The 27,183-nt window shown below is 59.4% G+C and overlaps 1 protein-coding gene across 4 annotated transcripts in view; it reads left to right on the top strand.

The window, feature by feature from the left end:
- TINAGL1 (tubulointerstitial nephritis antigen like 1) overlaps positions 1–20,771 on the top strand; it is a 29,371-nt gene extending 8,600 nt beyond the window's left edge. For 3 of the 4 annotated variants that reach the window (XM_039511544.1, XM_039511543.1, XM_039511545.1), the window contains 10 exons: positions 2,288–2,351; positions 7,916–8,008; positions 9,216–9,330; positions 12,143–12,266; positions 12,547–12,697; positions 13,225–13,414; positions 13,617–13,662; positions 15,963–16,086; positions 19,911–19,956; positions 20,620–20,763. In XM_039511544.1, coding sequence (XP_039367478.1) covers positions 2,288–2,351; positions 7,916–8,008; positions 9,216–9,330; positions 12,143–12,266; positions 12,547–12,697; positions 13,225–13,414; positions 13,617–13,662; positions 15,963–16,086; positions 19,911–19,956; positions 20,620–20,763 — 1,097 coding nt within the window. Of the gene's footprint in view, positions 1–2,287; positions 2,352–7,915; positions 8,009–9,215; positions 9,331–12,142; positions 12,267–12,546; positions 12,698–13,224; positions 13,415–13,616; positions 13,663–15,962; positions 16,087–19,910; positions 19,957–20,619 lie in introns of all 4 variants that reach the window. The other variant, XM_039511546.1, reaches the window with a different exon arrangement.
- Positions 20,772–27,183: the final 6,412 nt, after the last annotated feature.

The following is a 27,183-nucleotide window of genomic DNA, read 5'->3' as shown; positions in this document are numbered from 1 at the left end:
AGCACCCTTATCGCAGATCCCACTTAAGATGTGATCATTTCCTTGGCAGCTGCGAGAGCTCAGCCCGACAGCGGCTGGGAATGTGTGCACTTCACACGCGTCATAGCGGCTTTCCTCTGGCCCCGGGCTGCAGGAGGGGAGGAGGGACACTGCTAGCAGCTTTTCCTAGAGCTCTGCCCGCCTCTTGAGCGAAGAGTCGTAACCCCAGAGGTGCCAGGCGCTGGAAAACTCAGGGGCTGGGAAGGGAGACCTCGGATCCCGCTCCTGGGCAAACCCAGTCCTGGCGTAAGAGGTGTAAATGCCACTGGAGACAATGGAGGTTTGGCTTCCTAATTCCCAGTCTGACTTTGCCCTGGGGGGTAACTGAGAGCAGAATTTGGCCCAGTACATTCCAGTTCCATTTCTAGGAACATAGAATCTCAGCTGGTGTAAATCAGTGTAAATGCACTGGAGCCCTGGTGACTTCCACCAGTGGAGAAACTGGCCCACATTAGTCAGGGACCATTCCTTAGCACCCTTTGTCTGCAGGCCCCACAGTGCAGTGCAGCCTGCGGCCTGTATTCTGTGTGCCGTTACGTCAGAGTAAATCCAGATAATGCCTTGGCCTTCAGCAGACTCACTCCAGAACATTGCCTGGTGCAGCTGGACACAGAATCTGACCCTCCGTAGATAAATGGGTCCCTTTGCCCGGGCTGAAAGTGGCAGCTATTGCCTAGCAACGCTGCCCGGCCAGCTGGGATGGGGGAGTGAAGGAGACTGTCATGTCTGCTTTGACCCTGCCAGGGGAATTCCAGGATAAGGAGCCAGGCTGGAATTTGGCCAGTTCCATCCCTACGCTTGAAAATGGGATCTTTCGTTGTCCGGTGCTCAGGGCCTTGTGTTGATGCTGCTGTCACTGGGATCAGAACCTGATCAGTCAAGATCACGGCCCTCAGAGCCATGTATGTTTCTCTGTCATGTTAACCCTGACGTGCCGTGCTGGGGAGGCTGCATCCGCTGGGCTGCGTGTCCCTCCCCTCTGATGCGTGTCACAAAACTCTTTCTAAGAAGCCATTGAGGAACCAGCCGGCGTATAAAGATGAATAAAGCGTTTGTAACTCGGGCCCTTATCAGATATGTTTCCAATCCACATGGGCGTGGGCGGCGAGTCTCTCGCATGATCTCACCCTGTGAACGCCGCTCTCTGGGAATGACTCCTGCCCTCCCCAGTGCAGGGTCCCACGGTTGTGGCACAAGCGCCAGGCGCTCTTTACGACATCCCGATCAGGGGGCCAGTGTGAACCCTTTTCGGAGTCGGGGAGGGGTTGGCTTGGGGGGGGGGGGGCTCTGCGGCGGCCATGCTGGGACACGAGGGTCCCATGCTGGGAGTGTGGGGAGCCGACCCCTAAGCCTGGGGGCAGGTTGTGATCTGTTATGCCGGTGGGAATCCAGAGTTATTCTGGATTTACACCTGTGCAGCTGAGAGCAAAGCCTGGCCGCCCCGGTGACTGAGCTGTGGGGAGCAATGAGGAAAGCCTGGGGCGTGTTTACATCAGCGGTTGCAGGGCATGCGTCACACCTGGGACACGCTTCACTTGTCTGGCACCGATCCCAAAACCGCACAAACAGCCTCCCCTGCACCACAGCACATGCCCTGAGCCAATGAGTCAGAGGGTGATAAGTCACACCCCCACCCCGTCTCCAACTGCACTTTGTCCAGCTGCCTTTGCACAGGGAGACAGCAAGGGGAGGAGTGAGTTAAAGGCTGGCAGGGCAGTTCAGTTCAGTCCTAGCAGAAGCTCCACAGCCTACTGGCCCCCGGGATAGTTGGAAGGACCCGGCTCCTCCTCCCATGAGACAGAATTAAACCCTTTCATGTCCTGAGAAGCAAGAGCTGAGTACAGCTCAGGTAGGCCTGGAAAACCTGCCTGAGATTGGCTGTGATGCAGAGGGGTGCAGAATATTTCCAAGGCGGACCCCAAACCGTTCTAAATGGGCGGGGGGATTAGTTGGGAAGGGTGGTCCAGGGGTTTGAGCGCTCACTTGGGATCAATTCCCTGCTCTGCCACAGACTCCCTATTTGACCCTGGGCGACTCACTTAGTCTCTCCGTGACCACGGCTCCTTATTCTGTGTGGGCTGGTGGTTGTGGCTTATGGTCCTGGTGCTGCTCCTTTGAAGTCAATAGAAAGATTCCCACGGACTGGATGGGGAGTCGCTTTGTGGTAGCCATGATCTAACTAGTCTCATGTGCACCCCTGTACAACAGTTCCTCACCGTGGTCTGTTCTTCACGTCTCTCCTGTCCAGGTTGTGATCGTGGTGGGCACAAGTACCCAACCGGAGCCACCTACAGAGAAAACTGCAACCTCTGGTGAGTGCTTTGGCTTCTGATCAGGGTTCTTGCTGTTGTCAGGCATTGCTAATTATTTCCTGAGCTGCTAATGAGCTGTTTGCCGTCAGCTAAGTCAGATGACTCAGGTTTCTCTTTCAACCATTCAAAATGTATTTTTCCTTAGTGGAACCCCCTTCCCCAAGATTTCCGCCTCGTCCCCTGGCAGAGAGATCTCACAAGGCTGTGGAATAGCCTCCCAGTGTGCTCAGCGGGAGGCCCATCGCTTGTACAGAGCATCCCAAAATGTGTTGTAGGGGCCATCTGCACTGGCAGGAGAGTGGGGCCAGAGGCATGACCCACCACAGATTCCAGTGTTCTCTGATGCCAATTCACGTGGGTTTGGCTGGCTTTGAGATTTGGGTGCCAGTCTCCTTGGGAACTGCCAGCTTTTCCCTGGGCCTGCAATGGAACAGCATGGGCTGCCCAGAATTTTCACTGCAGAGCCATAACGCAGCCGGGGGGTTTCTGGAAAATGGGCCTGCACGTTTAATGACCCACAGCGAATCCTTCGACTTGCCCAGTGTTAAATTGGTGATGAAATCCCAGATTGGGTCAGTTTCGGGTTCATCACTGTTTCCTGCAGAGGTGTCACCAAGACCAAATTCTGCCCTGATAACCCCACTGTGGCTTAGAACTGTAGGTCTGGAAGGGACCTCAAGAGGTCATCTAGTGAAACCCCCCAGGCTGCAGCCCGAGCACAGGCAATGGTTTGCCTCCCTTTATGAAAGGTGGCTACGGCTGCATCACGAATGAACCTCCTTTCTCAGTGGCATGCTGAGAGCTGATTCCAATCTTTACAGCCGTTTCCAAAGTATTTCTGGAATCCCAGAAATCGAGATGGGAAAGACAGATTGGGCTGTTATATCTCTCCATGTGCAAAGAGCAAACAGATGATTTAGGTGCGAATGGCATTTATTTTAGATGAGGAGAACAGCGGAGAACAAAATAAGTCTCTATGAGAGAGCGCAGTGTGTGCAGTATGTGTCGCCTAACAGTCTGTACTGAACTGAGCACAAAATGGCTGCCCACCGCTACAGAGAGCAGGATCCCTATAGATTTAAAGGGGCAGGATACAGAAAACGAAGGCATAAAAGCATCAGAGCTAAATACACCAATTGAGCCGTACTGTAGGTCAGGGATATCCCTGCATGCAAATAATGGGCTGGATGCTTGTCTCCGTTACACTGCTGTGAATCGGGAGTGACTCCACTGATTTTTAGTGTAGCTGCTCCAGATTTATACAGACGTTAGTGCAGCGCCTTGTATCAGCTGGTAGGAAGCTCGCCCGCGAGGCCAGCACCTGTCTGAGACCATGCAGCCCAGCATTGAGTTGGGAGGATACTGAGTGTATAACCATCACAGCAGAGCATCTCTGGAAATCTCCCCCCCCACCCCCGCTCACCTCCCCCACAGCCACAATTGTCTGTCTCAGGAGCCAACTCTGGCTGGTGTTTTATCAGCAGGAATGCGGGGGTGGGATGCACTCAGTGTTGAAGCAAACTCTTTCCCGACCAGTTCCCAAACTCCTGGGGCCGCAGGGGTCAGACCCTGCCCAGGGCGGGGGCTTTAAGAAGGGCTGAAGGTTCCCAAGATTAACCGGCCGCCTTTCCTGCAGAATGGGGAGTGTCTTCCAGCAGGGCTGGGCCCTTGAGGGCTGAACGCGCCTCCTGCCAAAATATTCCCAGTCCTGACCCCACATAGGACTTAATAAGCAATTCCCCTTTCAGCTCTTACTCCAGATGCATCTGCATCTTGTGTGACCCCCAGCTCCTCGTACTCAGTTCTCTCTCCCCCTAGACCCCCCAGGCCGATCCAGCCCTGCATTGGCCCAGAGTTAGAGGCCATTAGGTCTCGCTGCAGCCATAAGGAGCCCCCTGCTGCTCCCCCTCCCAGCCTCCAGCACAGCAGCATGCTAGGGCAGGTAGGAAGGGCCACTGGTGACCTGGGATGGTTGCCGTAAGGGGCTGCTCTAACTTACACAAGGGGCCGCTCCAGCCCCCAGAGCAGCCTAGAGTCTAGGAGGCAGAGGTGGTGTGAACGTCTGTGAAACCTGTTTACTTCGTGCCACGGGACTGCCGGGCACCTTACACACGACCCCGCCTCCCCCACCGTTTTTAACGGGGCCTGCTCTGCTCCTTGGTTTAGTTCCTGCGAGCGATGCAGTGTCTGCTCCCGGGGCAGTTCCCCGGGCTGGGCTCCACCCTGTGGATTGCACAGGGGTGAGACCCTCTCCCCAGGGGTTAAAAGCAAGATGCTCCAGCAGCCAGGGCACCGCCGTGTGTGCAGCAACCAAACAGCAAGGAGGGGGGAGTGAAGGGCTTGGAAAGCATCTCGGAGGCCATGGAATTTGAACTCTGGCTTTTTCCATTGCCTCACGGGCACAAGGCAGCAGCGCGATCGCCAGGCAGAGGGGAGGGAAGGGCCCCCAGGGTTATAACACACACAAGGAATGTTAGGCCTGAGAGAGGAGCCTGTGACCCCTGGCCCCAGGGGAGGCTATCATGGTTGTTCCTGTTTCGGGTGAGCCCTTTCCCCACTGAACAGTGATGTGCTTCCCTCCCGGCTGGACTGTGGGCTCGCCTAGACCCACGTGGGCTGTTGGGACCTGGCTGCCGCCTTCGGGGGGAGTGGGGTGGGAAGGGTTAATTGGATGTGACTGTCTTGCTTTTCTATAGCCCCATCCGTGCAAGGATCTGAAATCGTTTAATAAAAGGGTCATCGGTGAAGTGATCCCTTCCTCCCAAGAGTCCGGAGAGCGGGAGGCTTTTCTCCATGTCAGAGGGGAAACTGAGGCTCAGGGAGGGCAGGTGGCACAGCAAGTCAGTGTCAGAGCCAGGAATGGAACCCAGGAGTCCTGAGGCCCTGGCTACAGCTTTCAGTGCTAGCGAGTGCAGAGGAGCAGCCAGTTTCTGATGAGTCGGGGTGGGACAGAATTCATGGACCCCAGGAGCAGGGGAGAGGCGCAGCCCGGGGCTTGGGCAGTCACATTCAGCCCGGTGCCCCTGTTGCCCGGCACAGATGCTGACACCCTCCCGGCAGCCCTTCCAGGAGCAGAGATGCTTCTCTCTGCTGCCTGGGGACTCGGGGCAGGGAGGGGCGGCTCCTGGGAGCCCTGGGAGGGATGGCCGGTTCCGCTGATGGTTTCTAGCAGGTTATAAACTGTCCCCTCCCTCCGCCTGGTTGCTGAGAGCTCCATCGAGCCAAGGGGCAGGATGCAGGAGCACACAGCTCTCCATTGGTCCTGGGCAGCTGGTGGGGAGGGGGGAGCTCCCTCCTCCCTCCACCTCCACCCCCCACCTCCCTGGGGTGGCCAAAGGCCATCATCTGGAATACAGAAGCCTGCATGTTTAGCGCCCATCTGGCCCCAGAGCCTGTCCAGGCAGCTGGTGCAGGGAGCCCGCTGTGGGATGGAGGGAGGGGATCACTGTTTGGCCAAGGGAGGGGAGGGGTGGGGTGGGAGGGAGCAGTCACCCCCTCCCCCAGCTCCTTTCTTCGCCTCCCTTCATTGCCCCCGGGGGGGGGGGAATATCTCCTCTCCCCCACCCCGGCTATGTTCCCACCCTCTCTCCCCTGTGGTGTGGCGGGGTCCGGAGGGTGTCGCTATCCACACCCCAGTGGAACACCTGCCTCCATCTGCCCAGCGGTGCCCGCCCAGACTGGCCATGCAGCCCCGTGCACCTAGGGTGACCAGACAGCAAGTGTGAAAAATTGGGACGGGGGTGGGGGGTAATAAGATCCTATATAAGAAAAAGACTCAAAAATCAGGACTGTCCCTATAAAATCAGGACATCTGGTCACCCTACGTGCACCCAGCGGCGGGAGCCTGGCAGCAGGGTTGCAGGGGCACTGGACATCCACTGCGCCCCAGAGGGGCAGTCGTCCCCTGCTGGGAGGAGGGCAGGGTGAGATCTCCCACTCAGCATCCCGGGGAGGGAAGGGTTAAGGCCGGGCCCGGGTCTGCAGTGCTGCTCTGCTCAGCTCTGGCTATCCTTGGAGAGCCCGGCCTGGCAGCTCCTTCGCCTTAAAAGGAAGCGCAGCCTCTCTGGGCTGGAAAAGGAGCAAAACCCAGCGGGGCTCTTGGAGAAAATGCCAAGCATTGCTTGGAGCTTGGTTAATGCTGGAGAAGGCTTGTGTGAGCTCCCCGTGGTGCCAGGGGGCTGGAGGTGCTGGAATGGTGTGTGTAGGCGGGGAGGGGGGGAATGGGTTTTGTTTGGTGCCTATGGGAGTGAGGGGGCTTCATGCTCCCCACCTGCCAGCACGCCACAGCTCTGCTGCTGCACCCTGATCCAGAGCTGCAGCCCCCCCCACTCCCCCTCCAGCCCCGCGGATCCCCTGCCGCGTGGGGCACAGGACACTTGCTGGGCTGAACTAGAGTCAGTGGTGGCTGCTCTGTAACTTGGAGTCTGGCAGTCGAATCTGAGGATTCCAGTGACTCAGCCAGAGCCGGTGGGCGACTCGGTTCTGTAGCCTGTGCCGTGCAGGTCAGAGATGATCAGGATGGTTCGTTCTGGCCTGAAACTCTCTGAGCAGGGCCTGCTCTTCCTTTCCTCCCCAGCTCTTCTAATGCATCCCAGGCCTGGTCTCCACAGAGAAGTGATTTCAGGGTGACTACGTCAGGGAGGGGTGTGGAAAACCCACACCCTGGAGCTCCGTAGATGCAGCTAGGGTGATGGAAGAATGGTGCCTTTGAAGGGGAAGGCGGGAGTTCCTGCCACGATGGAGAAACCCCTTCTGTCGCTGCAGTCTGTGCCACGGGGATACAGCGTTCTGTTGCTGCCGAACCCGTAATGCAGACATGGGCTGGCTAGGTTTCCCCGAAGGTTTAGTACAGACTCTCTCGTGGTCCCAGGTTTTAACATGGGCTGCTGAACTAATGGAAAGGCAGCAATAGCTGCTCTGAACCTTCCCCCAGCTCCAGAGTTTATTGACGTTTGCAAAAGCCTGGCTAACTTTCAGCCTCATTAGTTTTCATCCCATGCTCCTTTGCCCTTCCAAGCTCCAGCAGGGACCAGCAGGGGAACGGGTCACAGTCTCATGCCAAGGACTGATTTCAAGGGCTTTCTGGCTCAGTTTTGCAGACCCACGTGGCTCCAAATGTGCAGAGAAGTGAGTTTAGTTGCTTCTCTGAAGGCAGCATCCAACCCTTTAAGTGCTGGCTTGCAAAGGGAGCAGAGCGTAGGCAGATGGGCTGCTGGGGGTTGGGGGGGTCCTTGGTGGGTTGTGGGAAGGTGCAGGAGCTGAGGCCGATAGCTGAATCACAACTCTGGAGCAACAATGGATGCAGCTTCCCTTGAGATCCAGTATTGGCTGCCACCTGGGGTAGCTCCCCCGACTTGTGCCGTGGGCAATGCGTGGCTGAGGTGGCTTTGGGTGCAGCCGGGGAGTGAGTGAGAGGGAACGACTGGTCCTGGCCTCACACGACAGATCTCTAGCGCCGGCAGACACGTAGCGATTCCGTCCCGCGCCGATGGCAAGGCCTTGTCCCACAGTTCCCCAGTGGACCTGCTTCCCTGGCTGACCCTTCTGCTATCTCCTCTTCCCAGCACCTGCAGCGGGAACGGGCAGTGGGACTGCGAGCAGCACGCCTGCCTCATCGATGGCGAGATGATTGATGCCATCAACAGAGGGAATTATGGGTAAGAGCCCTTTGCCGGGAGGGCGGGGAGAACGGTTTGCCATGGCCTTCGAAAGCCTGAAGGTTGGAGGTGTCGGCGTTCCACTGCAGGTCCACGGGGCAGCCCAATGCTCTGAGAAACCTGCAAAATGCTGGGCCGGGTTCGCTGTGAATGGTTGGGTCCTGGTAGCACCGAGAGCCCCCAGCTGAGATCATGGCCCCATTGTGCTTGGTGCTGTACAGACACCCAGAGAGAGAGCGCGCCTGCCCCGCAGAGCTTACAGTCTATACAGACAAGCCGGGCGCAAGGCGGGAGGAAGGAAGAGTTCATTACAGAGGGAGAAACGCTGGGCAAGCGAGGGTTAACATTCTGCCCTGTGCCTCCAACCCTGGTTTTCGTAAATGAAAAGCCCTGACAACCATTCTGAGGATGTTTTCGGTACCAGTGGCCCCCAAAAAGGCAGCACTTTTGGGGGTGGTTATTTTTTTTGCAAAAAATGAAAAATTCCACCTGCCGACCAATTTTGAATGAAAATTTTTGGTTTAGAAAAAAGAGCCGTTTCTGGTTAGAAAAATGTAGCCCCGCTCTGGGTTCCAGCCCCTGCGCCCCACTGCCTTGGCACATCAGGGCCGGGCCGGGGGATGGAACCTCTCCTGAGACGTGTGAGCGTCTGGTAACCAAACCCTTCCCTTAAAATGCTGTTAGACGCCCGTTAGCACCTAGGGAGCACGGCTGGATTTGGGGTTCAGGCACTGGCCGGACACCTGGGTTCCGTACCAACCGCTAGTGTGACCTTGGTCAAGTCCCTTAGCCGGTCTGTGGCTTCATTCCCCATCTGTACATTGGGGATAGTAGCACTGCCCTCCCCGGGGTGCTGAGAGAGTGAATGTATTAAAATGCTGATGCCACAGTAACGGGGCCCAGATAAGTGCCTAGGACAGTGTGGCTAAGCTCCCGCTCTGTGTCAGGGACCAAACCGAAGCCCTGTGAACGTCTCTGAATGGGCCACATCTGGTGCTGACCCTGCCCAAGTACTGAGGTGCCCAGACGTGGGGCCTGCAGCCCAGGCCCATCTCTGTGTTAAACACCCTCATGCCCCCAACTAGCACTTCCAGGGGGCGGAGCTGGTCAACGCTCCACAGCTTCAGACTGAGCCATGTGGCGCTTTCCACGCCTGGGGTCGGGGGTGCTTTGCCCTCTAATCGGACCTGTGCCTGTCCCTCGCTAGCTGGAGAGCCGCCAACTACAGCCATTTCTGGGGGATGACGCTGGACGAAGGGATCCGCTACCGGCTGGGGACCATCAAACCACCCCCCATGGTCATGCACATGAATGAGCTGCAGGTGAGTCTGTCTTGCCTGGCCCGGGCCTTGGATAGGGTGGGGGTTGGGTTACATCCTGGGCTGTTTAGTTCCTGTCCACTCGAGACCAACTCTCCCGTCCCAGGCTGCAGCTGGGGTTTGATCCCTGTGGGGGGCATTATCCCCATTATACAGATGAGCACTGAGGCACGGGGCAGATTAAGTGACTGGACCAAGGTCATACTGGGTGTCTGTGCCTGAGCTGGGCATTGGCCCAGTCCTGGCAGGGCCTTCCCCCTTGTACTGGAAAAGGCTCCATGCTTTGGCTCAGGGCTGCTGCTCTCTGCTGTTGATTATTGCCGAGCTGCGGAAGCTCCGGGCGGTCCCGATTCGATTTCACGCAGCGGCAGCCTTTCGCCGCACGGGCTTCCAAGGCGAGTTCCCGAGCTGCGGCTAACGCCCGTGAGGATCCATGTGGCGGGGAGCACTATCAGGGCCTGCCTGCCCACAATGCTCGCCAGCGTGCAGACGTGCCCAGAAGCACACGCACACGCGTGCACAAGTGTGCTGCTCACCCGCAGGCAGGGATGCTGTAGAGGGGGCTCTGTGGGGATCTCATTAGGCCTCTTCCTCTGGAAACCCCAGCTCAGAACCTTCAGCCTTGCGGTCCCTGGATTCTTTTCCTTTCCTTCCCCTGTTTGTTTCCCATCGGAAAGCGAGGCCTGTGCCGGGCCCCTGCTGTGCCACTGCTGAGTCTGCAAAGCCGGCCTGCTGCACGGTGCATTACCCCGGACACATTCTGTCCCCAAAGGCTCCTGCTAGAACAAACACATGGGCAGGGGCTGCCAGGGCACGACACTGACGTCGCCCGGGCTCTGCTCCCGTCCAGTTTACCGCGGAGGGTGGCCCCTGCCGGTGCGTGTGGAAAAGCGGCTGGCGCTGCTCAGACTCATTCTTTTCCAAGCACATTCTTGGAGAGCAAGACGCTATTTTTCCAGTGGGGGCTGGGGGGAAGTCAGCTGGCTGGGCCAGGCAGGAAACCCAGGCTGTCAGCGGATGGGACAGGCCGTTATTCCAGCTTGCGCTATTGTTCGCCTGCTGCATTTTTATTTGATTTTATTTTTTTATCTCTTGGCGCTTCTGCTTGCCCTGGGACTGGGGGGTGGTCTCAGCCAGGGCGGGAAGAGGTGTGAATGGGGGGAAAGGCCAGTTTTCATTTTGCTTTCCCATTCTCGGGGATTCCCTGTACGCATCTGAGCCAGGTGCGGGGGCTGCATCCACTTGGGTGGGGGCCGCCCCTGCCCAACACATATTGCCATGACGTGGGGGTGGCAAAGGTCGGGGCGGTCAGGCAGTAGCATGCTCAGATTCCATTAACGACCTCGGGGCAGCATCCCCAACAGCGCCTCCTGGTGGTGCCGGCAGGCAGCAGTGCAGCAACCCCAAACCCAGGCCAGGCTGCGGGTAGCACCCTGGCCAAGCGTGCTAGGCGGTTGACCCGCACCCTGCCCTGCTCCCGCTGAACGGAGCTTTAGAGGCCTGTGCTTTGGGGGCAGAGACCTTGGGTGCGATCCTGGCTGGGTACGCTCTTGCTGCATGGTCGAGGCGTTTACACCATGCTCCTTCACTCCGGTGTCGCCACACCTTTCCACCAAGGAAGGAAGGAAACGCCAAGGCCAGACCAGAGTCCTGAAATAGTCTTGTGCTGACCCCAGTTCCAGCAGTTCGTATTTATCCGTCCTCCCGCTGGGGACCTTGAAATCCTCAAGGTGCGGGGGATGGAGAAAAGGGTCCCTGTTGTTATGGCTGGGTTTGTGTTTCTTGGAGTGCCCCTACTGTTGGCGTGAGATCGCTCAGGAGGGAACAGCGCAGACATCAGCGCCCCCCCCCCCAACCTCGGCAGCAAGGGCGGACCACTGTCTGAGGCCGCAGTGTCCTTCACTCCCTGACCATGGGTATTTTTAGAGACATTTCCTGATCACACATAAACGCTCCGCATTTGAATTGCATCCGCCCCGGTGCATGGCTGGCGGCCGGCCGGGGGCTGGGCAGCGTTGCCCAGGAAGGACTCCCTGAATTCACTCCAAAACGAAAGGCAGCCATTTGGTCTGTCGTTGGCGGGTGACCCAGGGACCTTTGCAGTTCAGCCGGGTTTCAGGACAGCCTGTTGTTGTTCCAGTAGCCCAAGAAGCCGGACTCTGAGCTCAGGGTGCCCTGGTGCACACACCCAGGGAGAGACAGCCCGGCCCCAAGGCGCTGGCAGTGTCACTAGACAAGACAGAAGAAGGATTCGTGGCCCCGTTTTGCAGCTGGGGAACAGAGCTGCAGAGGGTGAAAATTTCCAAAGAACCCAAGTCAATGAGGAGCCCAAAGCCCATTGACTTCCAAAGAGACTTAGGCTCTTACTCGCCTGCCCCTTTTGAAGAAGGGACTTAGGCACTTTGGAAACTTACCCAAGCCAATGGGAGTTTTAGGCACCTACATACCTCTGAGCCCAAGTGACCTGCACAGAGTCAGTGGCAAAGCCAGGAGCTGGCCCAGAGCTCCTGAGTCCCAGCCCAGGGCCTTTACCACAAGCCCATCTTCAGTTTAACGTCCACCAAGTGGGTCGGGGTTGATTGCCTGCTTGGGGGAGGTTTGGATCCTGCAGGAGGCTTTTGGTGGGGGGGAGAGCAAAGGCTCCTGGGGAAAGGGGAAGAGGCCGGACTCTCAGCTGGCCCTGGGGTATCTTCTCTAGAAGGGCTCCTCTCTTGAATGCAGCCTGGAAATCCAGCCGCCCTCGGCCGTGGTGTCCCTGGTGCTCTGGCACTGAGCCCCTGTGGCCCGCTGAGGCTCCCTGTCTCTGCCTCTGCAGATGAGCATGGACACCAACGAGCAGCTCCCCAGCCATTTCAACGCCGCTGACAAGTGGCCCGGGTTGGTCCTCGAGCCCCTGGACCAGGGCAATTGTGCCGGCTCCTGGGCTTTCTCCACGGCAGGTAAGACGCCCGTCGGGCAGGAGTGCCAGGCCGTGTGTCCCGGCAGGAGGTGCCCGGTGCAGAGACCCGCTCACTGGAAGACCCCTGCCACGCCCTCCCCTTGCTGCCATGGTTCTGCCCATTGGCGTGGTGCATAGAACGGGCCCGTCCTTAGCGCCAAGTGCCAGCTGCTCCCTGTCCCGGCTTGGGCCCCTGGGGCTGAGGCTGATTGGCCGAGGGAAGGGAGAAAAGTTGTATCTGCTACGTTACGAATCTCCTAACCACGTGAGTTTCCTCCAAGCGGTGGCATCGGACAGGATCTCCATCCATTCCATGGGGCACATGACGCCCGCCCTGTCCCCCCAGAACCTGATCTCGTGCGACACCCGGAACCAGCAGGGCTGCAGCGGGGGCCGGGTCGACCGGGCCTGGTGGTATCTGCGCAGGAGAGGGTGAGTGTGGTACAAAGGGTGGAAGGGGATGAGCAGAGCTTTGGGCAGGGGAGGGATCCCCGGAGTGAGGGGGCAGCCGAGCTGTGTCTGGGGGTTCAGGGCTTGGAGAGTGGGGGGCTGTGGAGATGGAGAGCTGTGGGCGGGGGGCAGGAATATAGCAGGGAGGCTGAGGGGCACTGGCAAAGCTGTGGCGGGAGGGGGAAGCCCAGGGCTGGAACAGCAGAAGAGCGATGGGTTGGGATCCAGGGGCATTGGCAAAACCGGAGCGGGGGAGAGAGGGCAGGACTTGTTGCACTGGGCCCAAGAACAGGCCGGCATTGCCCAGAGAATGATCCATCCCCTGGCACGGTCGCCTCCAATCTGAGATGGGGCCAGCATCGGTCAAGCCATCCTGGAGCTGCACCGGGCGTCCCAGCCCTCCCCGGCCCATCGTTCCTGTGCCGGGGGCCAGCCCGTGGGCTGGGGCTGGCGCTTGGTCCCACCTGCCGCTGTGCATCCTTCTCTTACCCCCCACTCTTGCCTCCCAGGGTGGTGACTGACAGCTGCTACCCCTTCACCAGCCGGGAGAAGGACAGCGCCCCCGCAGGCCGGCCCTGCATGATGCAAAGTCGCTCCACGGGCAGAGGGAAGAGACAAGCCACCCAGCGGTGCCCTAACCCCCAGACCCACTCTAACGAGATCTACCAGTCGACCCCCGCCTACCGCCTCTCCTCCAGCGTAAGTGCCGCTGCCCTGCCCGGAGCCCGAGGGCTTAGTGCTGGCTGGCCCAGGAGGCTGAGGCGAATCCCACTTGCTCAGGGACAGCAGGAGGGCATTGGAGGGGTGGGGTGAGGGCCGGGCTGAGATTAAAGCCCAGGGTCTCCCAGCTGCCACCGCCACCCCGCCCCGGGTGTGACCCAGCCCTGCTCTGTGTTTGCAGGAGAAGGAGATCATGAAGGAGCTGATGGAGAATGGGCCCGTGCAAGGTAAGGGATGCGCCAGCTGGACTGTATCCACCCACCACCTGCCGCAGGGAATCCCCTCCCCATCCGACTCTGGCACAGACCCCGCTACCCTTCCAGCCCCAGCGAGCCCCCTCCCTCTGCCGCAGGGAATCCTCTCCCCATCCGACTCTGGCACAGACCCCGCTACCCTTCCAGCCCCAGCGAGCCCCCTCCCTCTCCCGCAGACCCTGTTACCAGTCCCTGGCTAGTGCAGAGGAGGGGGACTAGGTGGTTGGCTTCTATTTGGGCTGCTCCTTCTCCCCCCCGGGAGTGGGGTAAAGGGGGCATGTCCCTCCGGCGGCTGCCCCTCTGTTGCTATCCCTGGCCACATCCAGCACCCGTCTCCAGGACCTCGGGGTGGAGCTGGCAGGGGAGACGTTAGCCTCAAGTGCTGGGCTTCGAGGATCCCATCAGGGCTCAGGCACAGAGCAGCTCAGCGACGCCAGGGGGCTGTGCGTGCCGGCCAACTGAGAAATAGGGGACTTTCCTGGGGAAAACGTGGGTTAGGCAGCAGCTCAGCAGGGTTTTGAGGGTCTAAATTTTGGGCATAGGTGCTTGGTGAATCCAGCCCTCGGGTGCTGTGGTGGGGAGCATGGTGTGAGAACTGGCCCTTTCGGCATGGGCTAGCGTCCTGAGGGTTAGCTGCCTGAGGCCACGCTTCATACCATGTGCTTCCCAACGGGACAGCAAACGGGGCCCGTTCCTGCTTCAGGGAGCAGGATCCCATCGTGTAGAAAGAGGGGGCAAGAATTAGACGCAGCCTGGGTGTGAGTCTAGGGCAAGGACTATCTCTTTGTACTGTGTTTGTACAGCTCCTAGCACAACGCGGTCCTGGTCTGTGACTCGGGACCCCACAATTGTCCCACAATACAAATTATAATAAATAACAATAGAGAAGGCCAAATCCAAGATGATGCCCAGGTTATGGGCCTGAGCGACCTATTAGTAATCATGTTCGTTAAGGCCATTGTTCCAGGCAGCGTACAGACGCACAGCAGCCGCCCTTTGGCATTTTGTCTTTGCAAGTGGTCGTTTCAACCGTTTAAAAAAAAAAAATGGTCCATCAGTATTGCAATCTGTTGTGAGTCCATTTCATGGAATATGCCAAAGGCCCTTCGTGTTCAGTTTTTATTTTTCTTTACAATTTCCCAGGACTGGCTTAGTGTTTATTACAAACATTTTTAAAAAAGGATCAAAAATCCGTGGCAAAAAATTAGCGTCACCGTTTTCTGGGCCAATACCAGGGTTAATACTGGGAGACGGGAGGAGAGAAGCAGCAGCAAATTGAGAAAAGTAAGAGTATTGAAAGTCAAAGCTGCTGCGTCCTGTGGGGGAGTTCATGAATTGCACATTCACGGGTCACACGCACTCGGTGGTCTGACTTTAACAGCCTCCCGGGTACACTTTGTCTAACCTATTACAACCGAAACACAACTCGGCTGTACTGGATTTTCTTAACATCGTTGGTTTTTTCCTGTAATTGAGTGGTCCAAAACTCGGGTGAAAACTCACTAAAAGCCCAATACTAGCTTTTGTAAAACCTGCAACATTTTCAGTAAAAATCAGTAAAAAGGGAAAACCAAGGGCCTTAAGTGTCCCGCCAAGCTAGCTAGTGGCCCCCGCTCCCCATCTCAGCGCCACAGGATACCCACACTGGTACACCCCTCCTTTGGCAGGCAGGGCCAGGCTGCTTAATGTTTAATAAGCTGTGTGATTGGTAAAGCCGCAGTTAAGCTGATTAATGGTCTCTGGTGCTGGGGCACCCATCCTGCTCTCTTGTCACAAATAGGGGCTGCGCGTCACTAGGACCATGTTCAATTATTAACTGCAGGGAGCTGATCTCAAATTCCCGTTGGTTTGATTCTTAATCGGTGTGATAATAAATTTTGTAAAAGCTCCCTCGACAAGGGCAGTCCAAAGGGGAGGCAGAAATCCTGCTCGAAAACCCAGCTGTGTTGGCCCCATCTGCACTAAACTCCTCTATATGTTCAGCCTGGCTGACTTTCCATTTAAACCAAACAACAAAGAACAAAAGTCAAGAGGGGAGAGAGCACAGTGTGTGCTTCTCTGCGGAGCATGCTGCATTAACTCCACCTCTCACAAAATGGCTCAGGAAATTTAAAGGTGCAGTACACACAACCTCCCTCCACCTAGCTATCAACACCAGACGATAGAGGGGCATCACTTGGCTTGAAGAGGGCAGCATGGGCCCTGCACTCCCAATGATGTGTAGCTGTCCCCTCACCCCCGTGGTGACACCGCTCTTTCTTCTTCGTCTGCAGCCATCATGGAGGTTCACGAGGATTTCTTTGTGTACAAGAGCGGAGTCTATCGGCACACGCCGGTGATGGCTGGGAAGCCGGAGCACCACCGGAGACACGGCACCCACTCAGTGAAAATCACAGGGTAAGGAGGCCTCTCGTGCCATAGCAATTTTGTGTCTGCGCTCGCGTGCCAGAGGTGTCGGGCAGGGTTATGTGGGTGTTTGAGAAGGTGTCGGGGAGGGAGATGGGGGTGTGAAATTAGGGGGGTGTCGAGGACGGGTCCGGCGTTTGCAAGGGCTGTTGGGACGGTGTGCGGGTGTGTGCCAGAGCGAGGGGGTGTTGGTGGGAGGCGGTTGGCTGGCTGGGTGTATCGGGGCGGGGGGTCACACTGAGGCACTGGGCTGTTTGCTGAAGGGGCAGGGCGCTGTGTATTTGGAGGGAGGGGGGCCATGGTGAGTGGCATTGAACGCGTGCCAGGCCGGCGCCCTCCCTGGAATGAGGAACCAAAGTACATTGCGGGGAGGGCGGAGGCCGGAGGAAGGATGGCAGCCAGACAGGGCTACTCCCCTCTGGGAGGAGGAGGTTGTGAGTTTTTCCTCTGGCGGTGTCCCGGGGGTGGGCAGCTCGTCTCTGGGAGCCACCGGACTCTGTGGGGTGAGGGCTGCATGGCAGGACAGTCTCTCAAGAGACCCCGGCCTGAGCCAGCCTGACGAATTGCAGCCCAGCATTTCCAGCAGCCTGGTCCGGCCCTGGTGCCCCCGCTCTGCCCCTCTCTGGGCCAGTTCAAGCCAAGAGGAGAAACAAACACGTTTCCTTTGCTTTAAGAAAAACACAGGCTGGGTTTAGCTCTCGTGAGAGCAGGAGGCTGCCAGAGGTTGTACCAGCCTGCCCTGCCCTTTGCTCGTCCCGTCCTGGGGCCCGTGTGCAGCCCTGCTGGTGCCCCTCAACCCTGCTCCACCCCTGCCAGGCTGCGGGGCCCGGTTGCAGGCCGGGTGTTGGGTTTGTGCTTAGAAGCAGCCGGGGCTGCAGCTGTGAAAAGCTGGTGAAAAGCCAGGGAGGCTGGGACCGGGATCCTGCCCCTGTGGCAGTTAATGGCAAAAGGCCCCTCAGCCCCTCGTGGGTGCAGGATCGGGGGTGCAGTAATGGTCAGAGGGGCGAGGGGTATGGAGTAACTCCAGCACGCCCTGCGCCCGGGGAAGCAGCTCTGGCTGTACGGACCCTGGTACCTGTGTGGTGGGTGGTGTATGCGCTGACAGCCCTCTCCGCCTGCCTTGTTCTCACTATTACACCGAATGACTGTCCGTCCCCGCCCTTGGCACCACCCGTCCGTGTCCCCAGGATGGCCCAGATGGCCCAGCTGGGAGCACGTCCCGCCCTGACTCCTGGTCCTGCCCGAGCCCTCCAGTGAGTCAGTTCTGGGTGCTGCTCGTGGGAAAAGCTCCCTCGGTCTGCGAAGACATTTTCCCTGCGGTGGAGGAAGGGAGTTCCCCTTCCTCGGGCTGGAGAGGAAGCGCGTAGGGGGGGAGATGAAAGGAGGGGGAAGCGGGTCCCGTGCTTTGGGCCCAGCCTGCGGTGAGTCACGCTCCGGCGCTTTGCGGCGCTCAGAGAGGAGCGGGTCGAACCCCAGGTTTGCGCCGATCGAGCCGCCGGGGATGCACAGATCGGGCAAGCCGCACTGGAGGAGGGTGGTGTGGTCTACAGCGCCCCCTAGTGATGGGGCTCCCACTGGGACACCCATTACTGCCGCTAGCTAGCTGAGCTCCCCTGCAGCCCCGGGCTACTGCCTGCTGGTCGGGCACCTTCTTCCGGGGAAGGCAGCGGCAAATGGGATGGGTTGAGGCTGGAGAGCGGACAGCAGCCCGGCCTGCCTAGTGTGGCCGGGAGGTGGGGATGCAGCTGGCTCAGACGGTCTGACACCAGGTGGGTGAGCAGTTATCCAGGGTGCGGCGGAGGGATTGGAGCAGGGGTGAGGGGCTGGCATGAAGGAGGGTAGCGTGGGGGTCAGGAGAGGGGCGGTGTTTATAGTTTATGCTGCAGGAGCACTGAGCTGCCCGAGGTGAGATCTGAGCCCCGTTGTGCCAGGCGCAGCCAGAGGGGGAGCCGGTCCAAGCAGACAAAGGAAGGATTGTGCCCCCATTTCACAGGTGGGGAACTGAGGCTCTGAGAGACTGGGGGACGTGTCCAAGGTCGCACAGGGAGTCCGTAGCATTAACCCCTTAGCCGCAGCCCTTCCAGGGAGGATTGTTCAGCTGTGAAACAAGCGCCCCAGCCAGCACGCGGGACGTGCAGAACAAGACTGGGCTGAGCCCTGGGGACGGTGGAATGTCCTGTTTCTAGCAGGGTTTGATCCAGCTCAGTAGCTAGGGCCAAGACTAGCATGTCAGCCTCCGCCACCCGCTCGGGGTGCTGCCAGGCAGACACAAAGGACACAAGCCTGCTGTGTTTGCACCTCTGGGTAGCTGCCCCGGCTTGCCCGCTTCCTGGGCCCGCAAGCCGCTTGGCCCGGGCTTGGGCTGACGTGCTGCTGCCACGGGGTGACCTGGTTCCTGGCGCTGGGGCGCTTGGAACGAGTGCTTGGAAATGTTCCAGGCTCCTTTCCAGCCGGGTCTGCCCGGATCTGGCTGGTTTCTTGCAGGTAGGCCAGGCAGCGGGGCCAAAGGGTGCAGGGTGGGGGCCGATAGCCACGCCCCTACAGCTGGCGTTAGACCCCTCAACCTAAGCAAGTCTGGTTCCTGCAGCTCTCTCAGCAGGCCCTGGGGGTGCACAGCACCCTGGAACTCAGCTCCTGCCCAAGCAGGATAAAGGCAGCTGCACCTGTATATTCTGGCCCAGCTGCAGTACCAAGGGGGCGTGAGAGACCCAAGGTGGAGAGGGTTAATGCAGCCACCTTCCCCCTTGCAGTGACGGAGTGAACCGCGTCTCTAGTACCTGTATCAGCCAGGCCAGGGCCAGCAATGGGGGCTGCAGATAAGGGTTGAGATGCATTGGCACACTTGGCTGCAGGACTGGAATAGCAGGAAGGCTGTGGCTTGGGATTGGAGGTGGGGTTGAGCCTGGGGCTTGGATATTAATGTGGTGGGCTGAGGGCTCGGAGTGAGGGGCAGTGGCAGAGCTACAGGGTGCAAGGGGCACCCAGGACTGGCGCAGCAGGGGGCTGGGAGTGAGGGGCGCCGGCGGAGCTGTGCGGGGCTCAGGACTGGCGCAGCAGGGGGCTGGGAGTGAGGGGCGCCGGCACATCCCTTAGCACTTGACAACCCCCCCCCCCCCCCGCTAACTCTGCCTGGTTGGGCTTCAGGAGTGAGCTTGGCCCTTGGGCGGGAGCCGTGACCTCAGGGCCCTGTGCCATCTCCGCGAGCCAGGAAACTGGCAAAGCTAAACAAACCCCTGGCCCCGGCCCCCTCCAGCCTGTTCCCCAACCTGGTGAACTGACAGTAAACCGAGCGTCGCCGTGGTTACCCGTTCCAATACCAGGAGCAAAACAGACCCGCAGGCCACCGCCCGGCTGGGGACAGGAGGAAAAACCTGACGCCCCGAGCAAGCCCCGGGCAGGCAGGTGAGGAGCAGGCGGCTCCTTCCCCCTCGTCTTCTCTCCATCTGCTCACGGAGAGCCGCAGACGGCAGCTTGGGGAAACGAACCAGCCGGCCAGGCCCTGAGCCCTGCGCCGGGGGCAGAGTGCAGCAGCGCCAGGTTCCCACGCGGTTCAGAACCACGACCGAGCGCGTGATGGGAGAGGGGCTCCCGAGTGGGGTCGCCTCTGGCTCGCCCTGGGGCACAAGGCAAGGGTGGGACGGGTCCAGGGGACTGGACCAAGTATTCATCGCCCCCACTTGGGTTTGCTCAAGGGTGGGAGCACATGAAAAGGATGGACTCAGATGAGCTGGATCCGCTGGGGCTGTGTGGGTCGCAGCCTGACCCAGAACCAGACCCCCACCTCTAACCATCTGTTCCTTTCGATCCTGCCGCAGGTGGGGAGAAGAGAGGACGCCCCAGGGGCAGACTCAGAAGTACTGGGTGAGTGTTGCGCTGGCAATGAAACCCCCCTGTAATCGCAGCCCCCCTGCGCTGGGGGCTGCATGGGTAGGATGGAGAGTGGTGGGAGGGTTAGCGTCCCGCCACTGCTGCGCGGCTTCACGAGTCCTGGTGACGCTGCAGAGATGCCATCAACCCCCCCCCCCCCCCCAGGCCATGTGCCCTCAGCATGGGGCCAGTCCTCGAGCTACGGTCCTGAGCCTGGCTGCAGATCTCACACGTGGGCAGGGCGGTTTGTTGTGTCCTGGGGCACTAGAAACCAGACATGGGCACGCTAAGGCTCAGGATTCAGATCAGGAGCCAGCAGCTTTATTCAGTGTGTGAGACTGGGCTGCGGGTCTCCCCAGGACAGACCGGCGATTCCCAGCTGCCACGGGCTGCGGCTGGCGCAGAACCGGAGATGGAGCCATTGCGGGGCAGCCTCTTCAGTCCTTCCAGAGTTTGGGTCAGAGCCAGGGAAGGGACGGGGGGGCTTTCCAGAGCACTGCTGTGTGCGTGTGCGGCTGTCTGTGCGCGAGTGCGTGTCTGTGCATGAGTGCATCTGGCTGTGTGCGTGTGTCTGCGTGGCTGTTTCCTTGTACACATGTGCTACACACAGACTCGGCTGCTAACGTCTTCTAATGTCTTTTTCTGGCCTCCCTGCAGGTGGCTGCGAACTCCTGGGGCAAGCACTGGGGAGAGGGCGGCTACTTCCGCATCGCCCGGGGTGCCAACGAGTGCGAGATCGAGACCTTCGTGGTGGGCGTCTGGGGCCGCGTCAGCATGGAGGACATGCGGCGCCGGAAGTGAGCCAGCCGGGTGGCCCCGTGTGGCACGGGGAGGCCGTTCCTCCCACAGCCCCGACGTGCTCCATGAAGCCCAAGTGTGATCTGGACCCAGCCACAGGCACCTGCAGCAGACTCTGGCTCCGTCGCTACCCCCAAGGGACCCCCAAGGATCCCCAGCCGGCTGCCAGCCTCTCCCAGGACTACGTAGGGCTCTGGGAGGCCTGGCACCCCGGGGGCCTGGGAGGATCCCTGAGGACTCATGGAGCTGCCACCAAGGAATGTCTTCATAACATGGGCCTCGCCCTCTCCTGGTAACGGACCCTCGGCCCTGAGCAGCCCCTAGCCGGAGCCGTGCTGGGACCCCCAGGCCTGGTCCCCTCTGGGATGCTCCTTAGTGAGGACTGGGGCCTGTTTCTGCTACTCGGGCGGGGTTCAGGGCTGTGGGGCTGGGGTGCCTTGGGCCCCGCCATGTGGAAATCAGATTGGTCTGTCGCCCTGCCCTTTTGGGAACGCTGCCGCCACCCTCGGGACCCCCGTTGCCCCAGCCCCGTCACCCGTCGCTGGGCTTTTCCCCAGAGAGCCGGAGGCGGCCCTAGGGCTTCCTGGACCCCCAGCTCTCCAGAGACCAACCTGTAGTTAACCCTTTCATCTCCCCAGGGGCAAGCTGCCTGGCCCTTGTGCAGAGTGCCGGGGGTGCCAGTAAGCCACGCCCTTGTCACCCCACTGGCAGGGTGTTTGCCCCGTTTCTCCATGCCAGTGGGCGAGGAGATGGCACAGTCAGCACAAGGAACCTCAGCCTCTCCTGAGAGCCTCCCACGTTAGCAGGGAGCCGGGTCTCCAGGGGTTACCACCAGCCATGCTGCCTGGATGGAGCTGGGCTGGGGCAGGGGAGTAACCGACATGCTGCCATTCTTCACCATGGTCACCCCTAGTTTTCTCATCATCCTAGAGGTCCTCCCACCCGCACCTCTGGGAGCCCACTCTGGTCTCCCACCCAGTCCCACTCCAGTCCCCACGGGATCTCCAACCACCCTCCCAATTTCTCACACACCCTATCCCCCCAGCCCTTCCACAGTCCCCTGCTCTGCTCCTCAGTGTCTCACCTCCAAACAACCCCCGTCTCGCGCGGAGCCCTGTTGGGACCCGGGCAAGGCCGGCTTTCTGCTGACACCGAGGCCGCGGTGCGCTGGCCCGTATCTTATATGTGCTGAGCACTTGAAAGCGCGTCCCCGGCCCCCTGGCTTTTAACCACGGCCCCAGGCTTTGTACCGGCCGGCTTAGTGCCTAATCCCGGCCTGGCTAAACAGGCCATTGTTGGGAGCCTGAGGTCGCTCGGCTGTTTGCGCTGGATGCCCTCGCTGGCGCTGTCAGCGGCGCGGCCCGAGTCGTGACAGGAAGCTGCAGCCTTTCATGTCAAAGAGGCAGAGGATTGTTAAACCAGCCTGGTGCTTCCGCCTGACCGGAGCGGCGGGACGGGGAGGGGGGCTTAGACAGCCTGCTCCAGCAGAGGAGCCAGGCACCGCGCCAAGAGTGGGAACTTGGGGGGCCAGGCACCCGCCTGGCCGCAGGGGCAGAGAGATCAAAGCAAAGGCTGGGGTGGGGAGCTGCGCTGGGGCGGGCGGGGGCAGGATGGAGGGGGGACGCAGAGGCCTCCTGCACTGGTCTCTGGGGCAGGCCTGGGATGAGAGGCGGCTGGGTGGGATTCTGGTTCCTCCCTGGGGTGGACGCTCTGCCAGCAAAGTAACCAGCTAGGAAACCTTCCCCCGCTCCCTGCCTGATGCTTCTGCTGCCATACGTCCCTCTCGCCTGGCTGCTGCTCCAGTTCCCCGCGGGCAGCCCAGGAATTGCTGTTTGGCTCCAAAGGGCTCTGAGCATGTAGCGGTGAGACCCCGTGAACAGGCAGCTCCCCGCACTGACGCAGGGCAGCAGGTGCCCATCAGCATCAGGGGTGTTTGGATCCGGGGCCCCCTGGCTCGACCCAGGGTCTGACGCGCGGCATTTCTGTGGCAAACTCTCTCCCAGGCCCTGGTGCGGGTTTCCTCTCCCCTCCGTGATGCTCCCCAGGCTGGATGCTTGTCCTGCCTAGGCCTCCTTACCCACTGGGATTTATTTTGCCCTCTCCGCCCAGCTGCAGCCCCCTTTCAGCAAATCCCCATTGTCCAGCTCAGAGCTTAGCTGCAAAAAACATTACACTGTGAAATCCTCCTCCCCACTCCGTGCCCATCCCTCCGGCTTCCTGGCTGCACTGGGATCCGTTTCTCCTTGTTCAAGAAGCGGCGTTAAAGTTAAGGGCAGAGCCAGCTCGTCTCTCAAAAGCCTTGAGCCTTTAAAGAGCGCCGTGTGAGAGCACGTGCAACACCCCCTCCCCGTGTGCAAACGGGTGTTTGCACAGCCAGTCGTGCCTTTGTGTTGTGCACAAGCGGGCGTTGCTCACTAGGGGATGGAATTTGCCCCTGTGCAGACGTGGTAGCACACAGCCTCTGATCACTTGAGCCTGCCCTCCGCCCTTGCGCTGGCCTGGGGTGAATTCCACACAAGGGGCATTTGTACCTTTACTGCCTGGGTCTTAGTTATGGATCCAGCTAACACAGGGCCGCAAAGGAATGGTGTTCTTCCACCTGCCGCGCCGCTGGCTTCAGGCCAGGATTCTCCGCCAGGGGCAGCTCTGTGCTGCGCCCAGCTGGGAGATGTCTCCGCGCAAAGCCGTACGACTCAGGCGCGGAATTGAAACTTTTCCCCAGCCTGTCACTTTCCAGGACAGGCACAGAATCTGCCTTTTCCCTATGGTGCTAAAGGGCCCCGCGCAGGAAAATGTCCATTACCAAGGGCCTTGATTTGGGGAATTTATCCTTCCATTGATGTCAGTGGCAAAGCACCACCCCGCCACACACACACACACGCTTTGACTTCAGTGGGAGCTGGATCAGGGCCACTGGTAGATAATGTTACACGTTGCAATATTTGCTGCTGTACTCACAGCTTCGGCCGGGAGCAGGGGAGAGAGGCACTGTGTGTGTCTCGCTCTTGATCCAAAGGGTAATTGCTCTCAGACCAACGTCCCCGTCCACACGTCAGAGAGGAGAGCTGGTGTCCGAGATGTGGCAGACTCTGCATTGGCCAGGCTGTGAGTCTGTATCCAGAGACAAAACAAGCCTGCAATCTACCTGCCTAGCTAGCAGTCGGGCTGGCCGGAGGGGTTGTATTTTAAGAGTCTTTTGTATTTATTGTGCTTTTTATTATTTGTACATAAATTTATTGAAGCCTCTCACCAGCACAGCTGTGTCTTTCTTGTCCACAAAGTGGGCCTGTTTTCCATTGGTTACCGCTGGCTATCCCTGGGGGTCATTAGCCAGCTCCGTCCTGGCTGAGCCATCGATTCAGAGGTGGTAAAGCCAGAAGGGACCATTATGAGCAGCTAGTCTGACTGTTACGGAGTTTGGGGGAGACCAGGCCCTGCACCCCCGGCTTGCTGCGATTCACCGTGACTCTCAGCCAGCCAGTAAAACAGACGGTTTATTTAGACGACAGGAACACAGTCCAAGACAGGTCTTGCAGGTACAGACAACAGGACCCCCGCAGTCAGGTCCATCTTGGGGGGGCCCCAGGGAGGCCAGAGCCCCATCTGAGCTCCCCTCCATTTTCCCAGCCAGCTCCAAACTGAAAACTCTTCAGCCCCTCCTCTCCCTGATCTTTTTGTTCTCCGACACCTTTAGTTGGCACCTTTGCAGAGGTGAGGCCCAGGCAGTTGCCAGGAGACTGGGTGTTGGCCATTCTCACCATCACACTGGCCCCCTAGGGCTCTGCAACAATCACAAGCCCCTAGACACTTGAGAAATGCATAGGGGAAAGTGAGGCACCCACACATCACTCAGAGAAAACGTGAAGACCATTCGCACTTCATCACACTGACCTCACCTGTAGCCCATCCCACGGAGCTCAGCTGATGACTGCTGAATCAAGGCCATATCTCACAGCTGAGCAAGAGCACGTTTTAGAAAGACACCCCCCGCTCCTCTGTTTGATGTAAAGCCTACAAGCAATGGAGCCTCCCCTCTGTCCCCTGGTACATTCCATTGGTTAATCACCTTTGATGTTAAAAATTAATGCCTGAATGTATCTGGCTTCATCTTCCAGCCGGTGCCTCTCGTTCTACCTCTGTCTGCTGCAATATCGGGCACAAGCCTACCTCAAACTTGCAACAGTCAGTCCCCCTAAAGCCAGATCATTCCAGAATTGTCCATCAGGACGGTTCCTTGCGCCTTCCTCTGACCCAGCTGGTACTGGTGTCACAGAGTCCCTGGGCCATGCTCGGGAACTGCTCCCTGCAAAGCCAGTCAAGACTCTGGTGAAGTCTCCTCTCTGGAACAGACTGTCTCCAGGGCAAGAAGCTCACATGGCTTCCACCTTCCTGGGTCTGACCTCGGAGCATTCAGCATCCTCTGCCCCTCCGTGCACGTCCCACAGCGAGTCCGCCCAGGCAAGGTCCTGGGGAAGCCACAGTGTCCTGCACCCCCACTTCACTTCGCAGTCAGACATGACTCTTACAGAAGTTTATTAGATGACAGGAACATGGTCTGAAACAGAGCTTGTAGGTACAGAGAACGGGACCCCTCAGCCGGGTCCATTCTGGGGGGCAGTGAGCCAGACCCCCACATCTGCCCTTCACTCCTCGTCCCCAGCCAGCTCCCAACTGAAACCCCCTCCAGCCCTTCCTCTTTTGGGCTTTGTTCCTTTCCCGGGCCAGGAGGTCTCTGATCTCTTTGTTCTCCAATACCTTTAGCATCCCCTTGCAGGGAGAAGGGCCCTGGCCATTAGCTGCCAGGAGATAGAACGTCGGCCATTTATGTGCACTGGCCCTTTATTCTGCAACACTCTCACCCCCTAGAGACTTAAGAAATGCACAGGGGAAACTGAGGCACCCACACAGTATTCAGAGGAAACATTAAGAACAGCCCCACTTTGTCACAACTGGCTACTATTAGCAACGAGATACCAGCTTGGTTGCCCCCTGCCTCCTAGTCTGACAAGGCTTGTGTCCCTCAGTTAGCTGGGACATAGGAATTCCTGGATCAAGGAACCGGCCCATGGCTTTGCTGGGCGCTGCTCTCGGGGCTCGACTCTTGCTGGTGCTCTGAACAGCTGCAGGGCTGTAGGCGGTGAGAAGCTGCTGCTGAGCACGGAGCAGACAGCGGGCTGGGCCTACGCTGCAGGGGGGATGCTGCATGCGGGGTGAGGAGGAGGAGGGAAGAGCCTTGTTTAACCATCGTGGCTCGTGGGAAGCCTGGTATTAGTACAGCCCCATGGGGCGCTCAAAGGTGCCAGGGGGAGACTGGAGAGTTTTCTTTTCTCCCCTGCTCCCCTTACCCCTGGGGTGAAGGAGCGTCTGGCTCTACCCGTCCCGTGGCACCGTGTGCTTTCCCTGTGGGCCAAGCTCCAGGCGCTCCGGCCCAGGCGTGGGCAGGCACAGGGTCTGCCCTCTGTGCGGCCATGCGGGAGACCTCTCCCCAGGAGCCGAGCCCTCACGCCCCATCGGTGCAGCGCAGCCCCTCAGCGGGGCCTCGCGCCGCCCTGCCGCACCAATGAGCAGCGTGTCCTTTTGCAGCGCCTGCTCTGTCCGGGGCTTTTCCTCTCCCCTCTCCCCTGGTTCCTGGCCGCGATTGTGCTCCGAGGCCTGGCAAGCGCCCCAGGCCTGACACAGGGAATTCGTCACATGGCTGCGTGGCTGCAGCTACCCCGCCAGGGCTTATGAAGGCAAAGCTGCTGGCTTTCTGCCTCATTAACCCCCCCTGCAGGTGGGGGAGCCCCCCTCAGTGTGCTGGAAGCTGGGCCTGGCAGAAGCCACCAGAATCAGAGCCCGCCTGGACTACGGCGGGGTCTGGATGGGGCTCTCCACCCTTCAGCCATGCGCCAGGAGGTGGGAGCTGCCTTATCGCCCACCTCTCGGGTTTTCCTTGAGTGGGTCCTGCGAGAGGATGCTCCCCACCCGCCCTCACCCCACGCCCTCCGGACTGTGTCATCGGGCCCCTGCCCCACGAGTCGTTTCCCACACCCCACCCCACCCCGCACCCCCCCCCCCCCACACCTTCCATAACCCAAGCTGGCTGTTTGCCCTGCAGCCGCTTCGTTTCCGACCCGTGCCAAGGGCACAACATTACACGCTCGTGCGCCACACATTTCACTTCCTCACCCTCGTGTCCTGGCCCCGCTACCAAGGGGCGGGACCTACTCCCACACGCGTTGGGGGAGGAACCTCGGTGGGCCCAGGAAAAAAAACCAACCCCTCCCCGCCAAAAAAACCCTGCTTGCTGGAGTGAGAGAGTGTCTGTGTCTGTGTGTGTCCCAGCAGATGCTCACAGCTCAGCCCAAAAGCCTTTGGGGCCCAGGGATGAGGCCCATGGGCTGGGGGGGAGCTTGGGCTGTCGGGATCAAGCCACCTGTAGCG

This window comes from Mauremys reevesii, linkage group 23 (assembly GCF_016161935.1).
Source record: "Mauremys reevesii isolate NIE-2019 linkage group 23, ASM1616193v1, whole genome shotgun sequence".
NCBI lineage: Eukaryota > Metazoa > Chordata > Testudines > Geoemydidae > Mauremys > Mauremys reevesii.
Note: the sequence above shows the minus strand (reverse complement) of the source record. Positions and strands in the feature narration are given on the sequence as shown.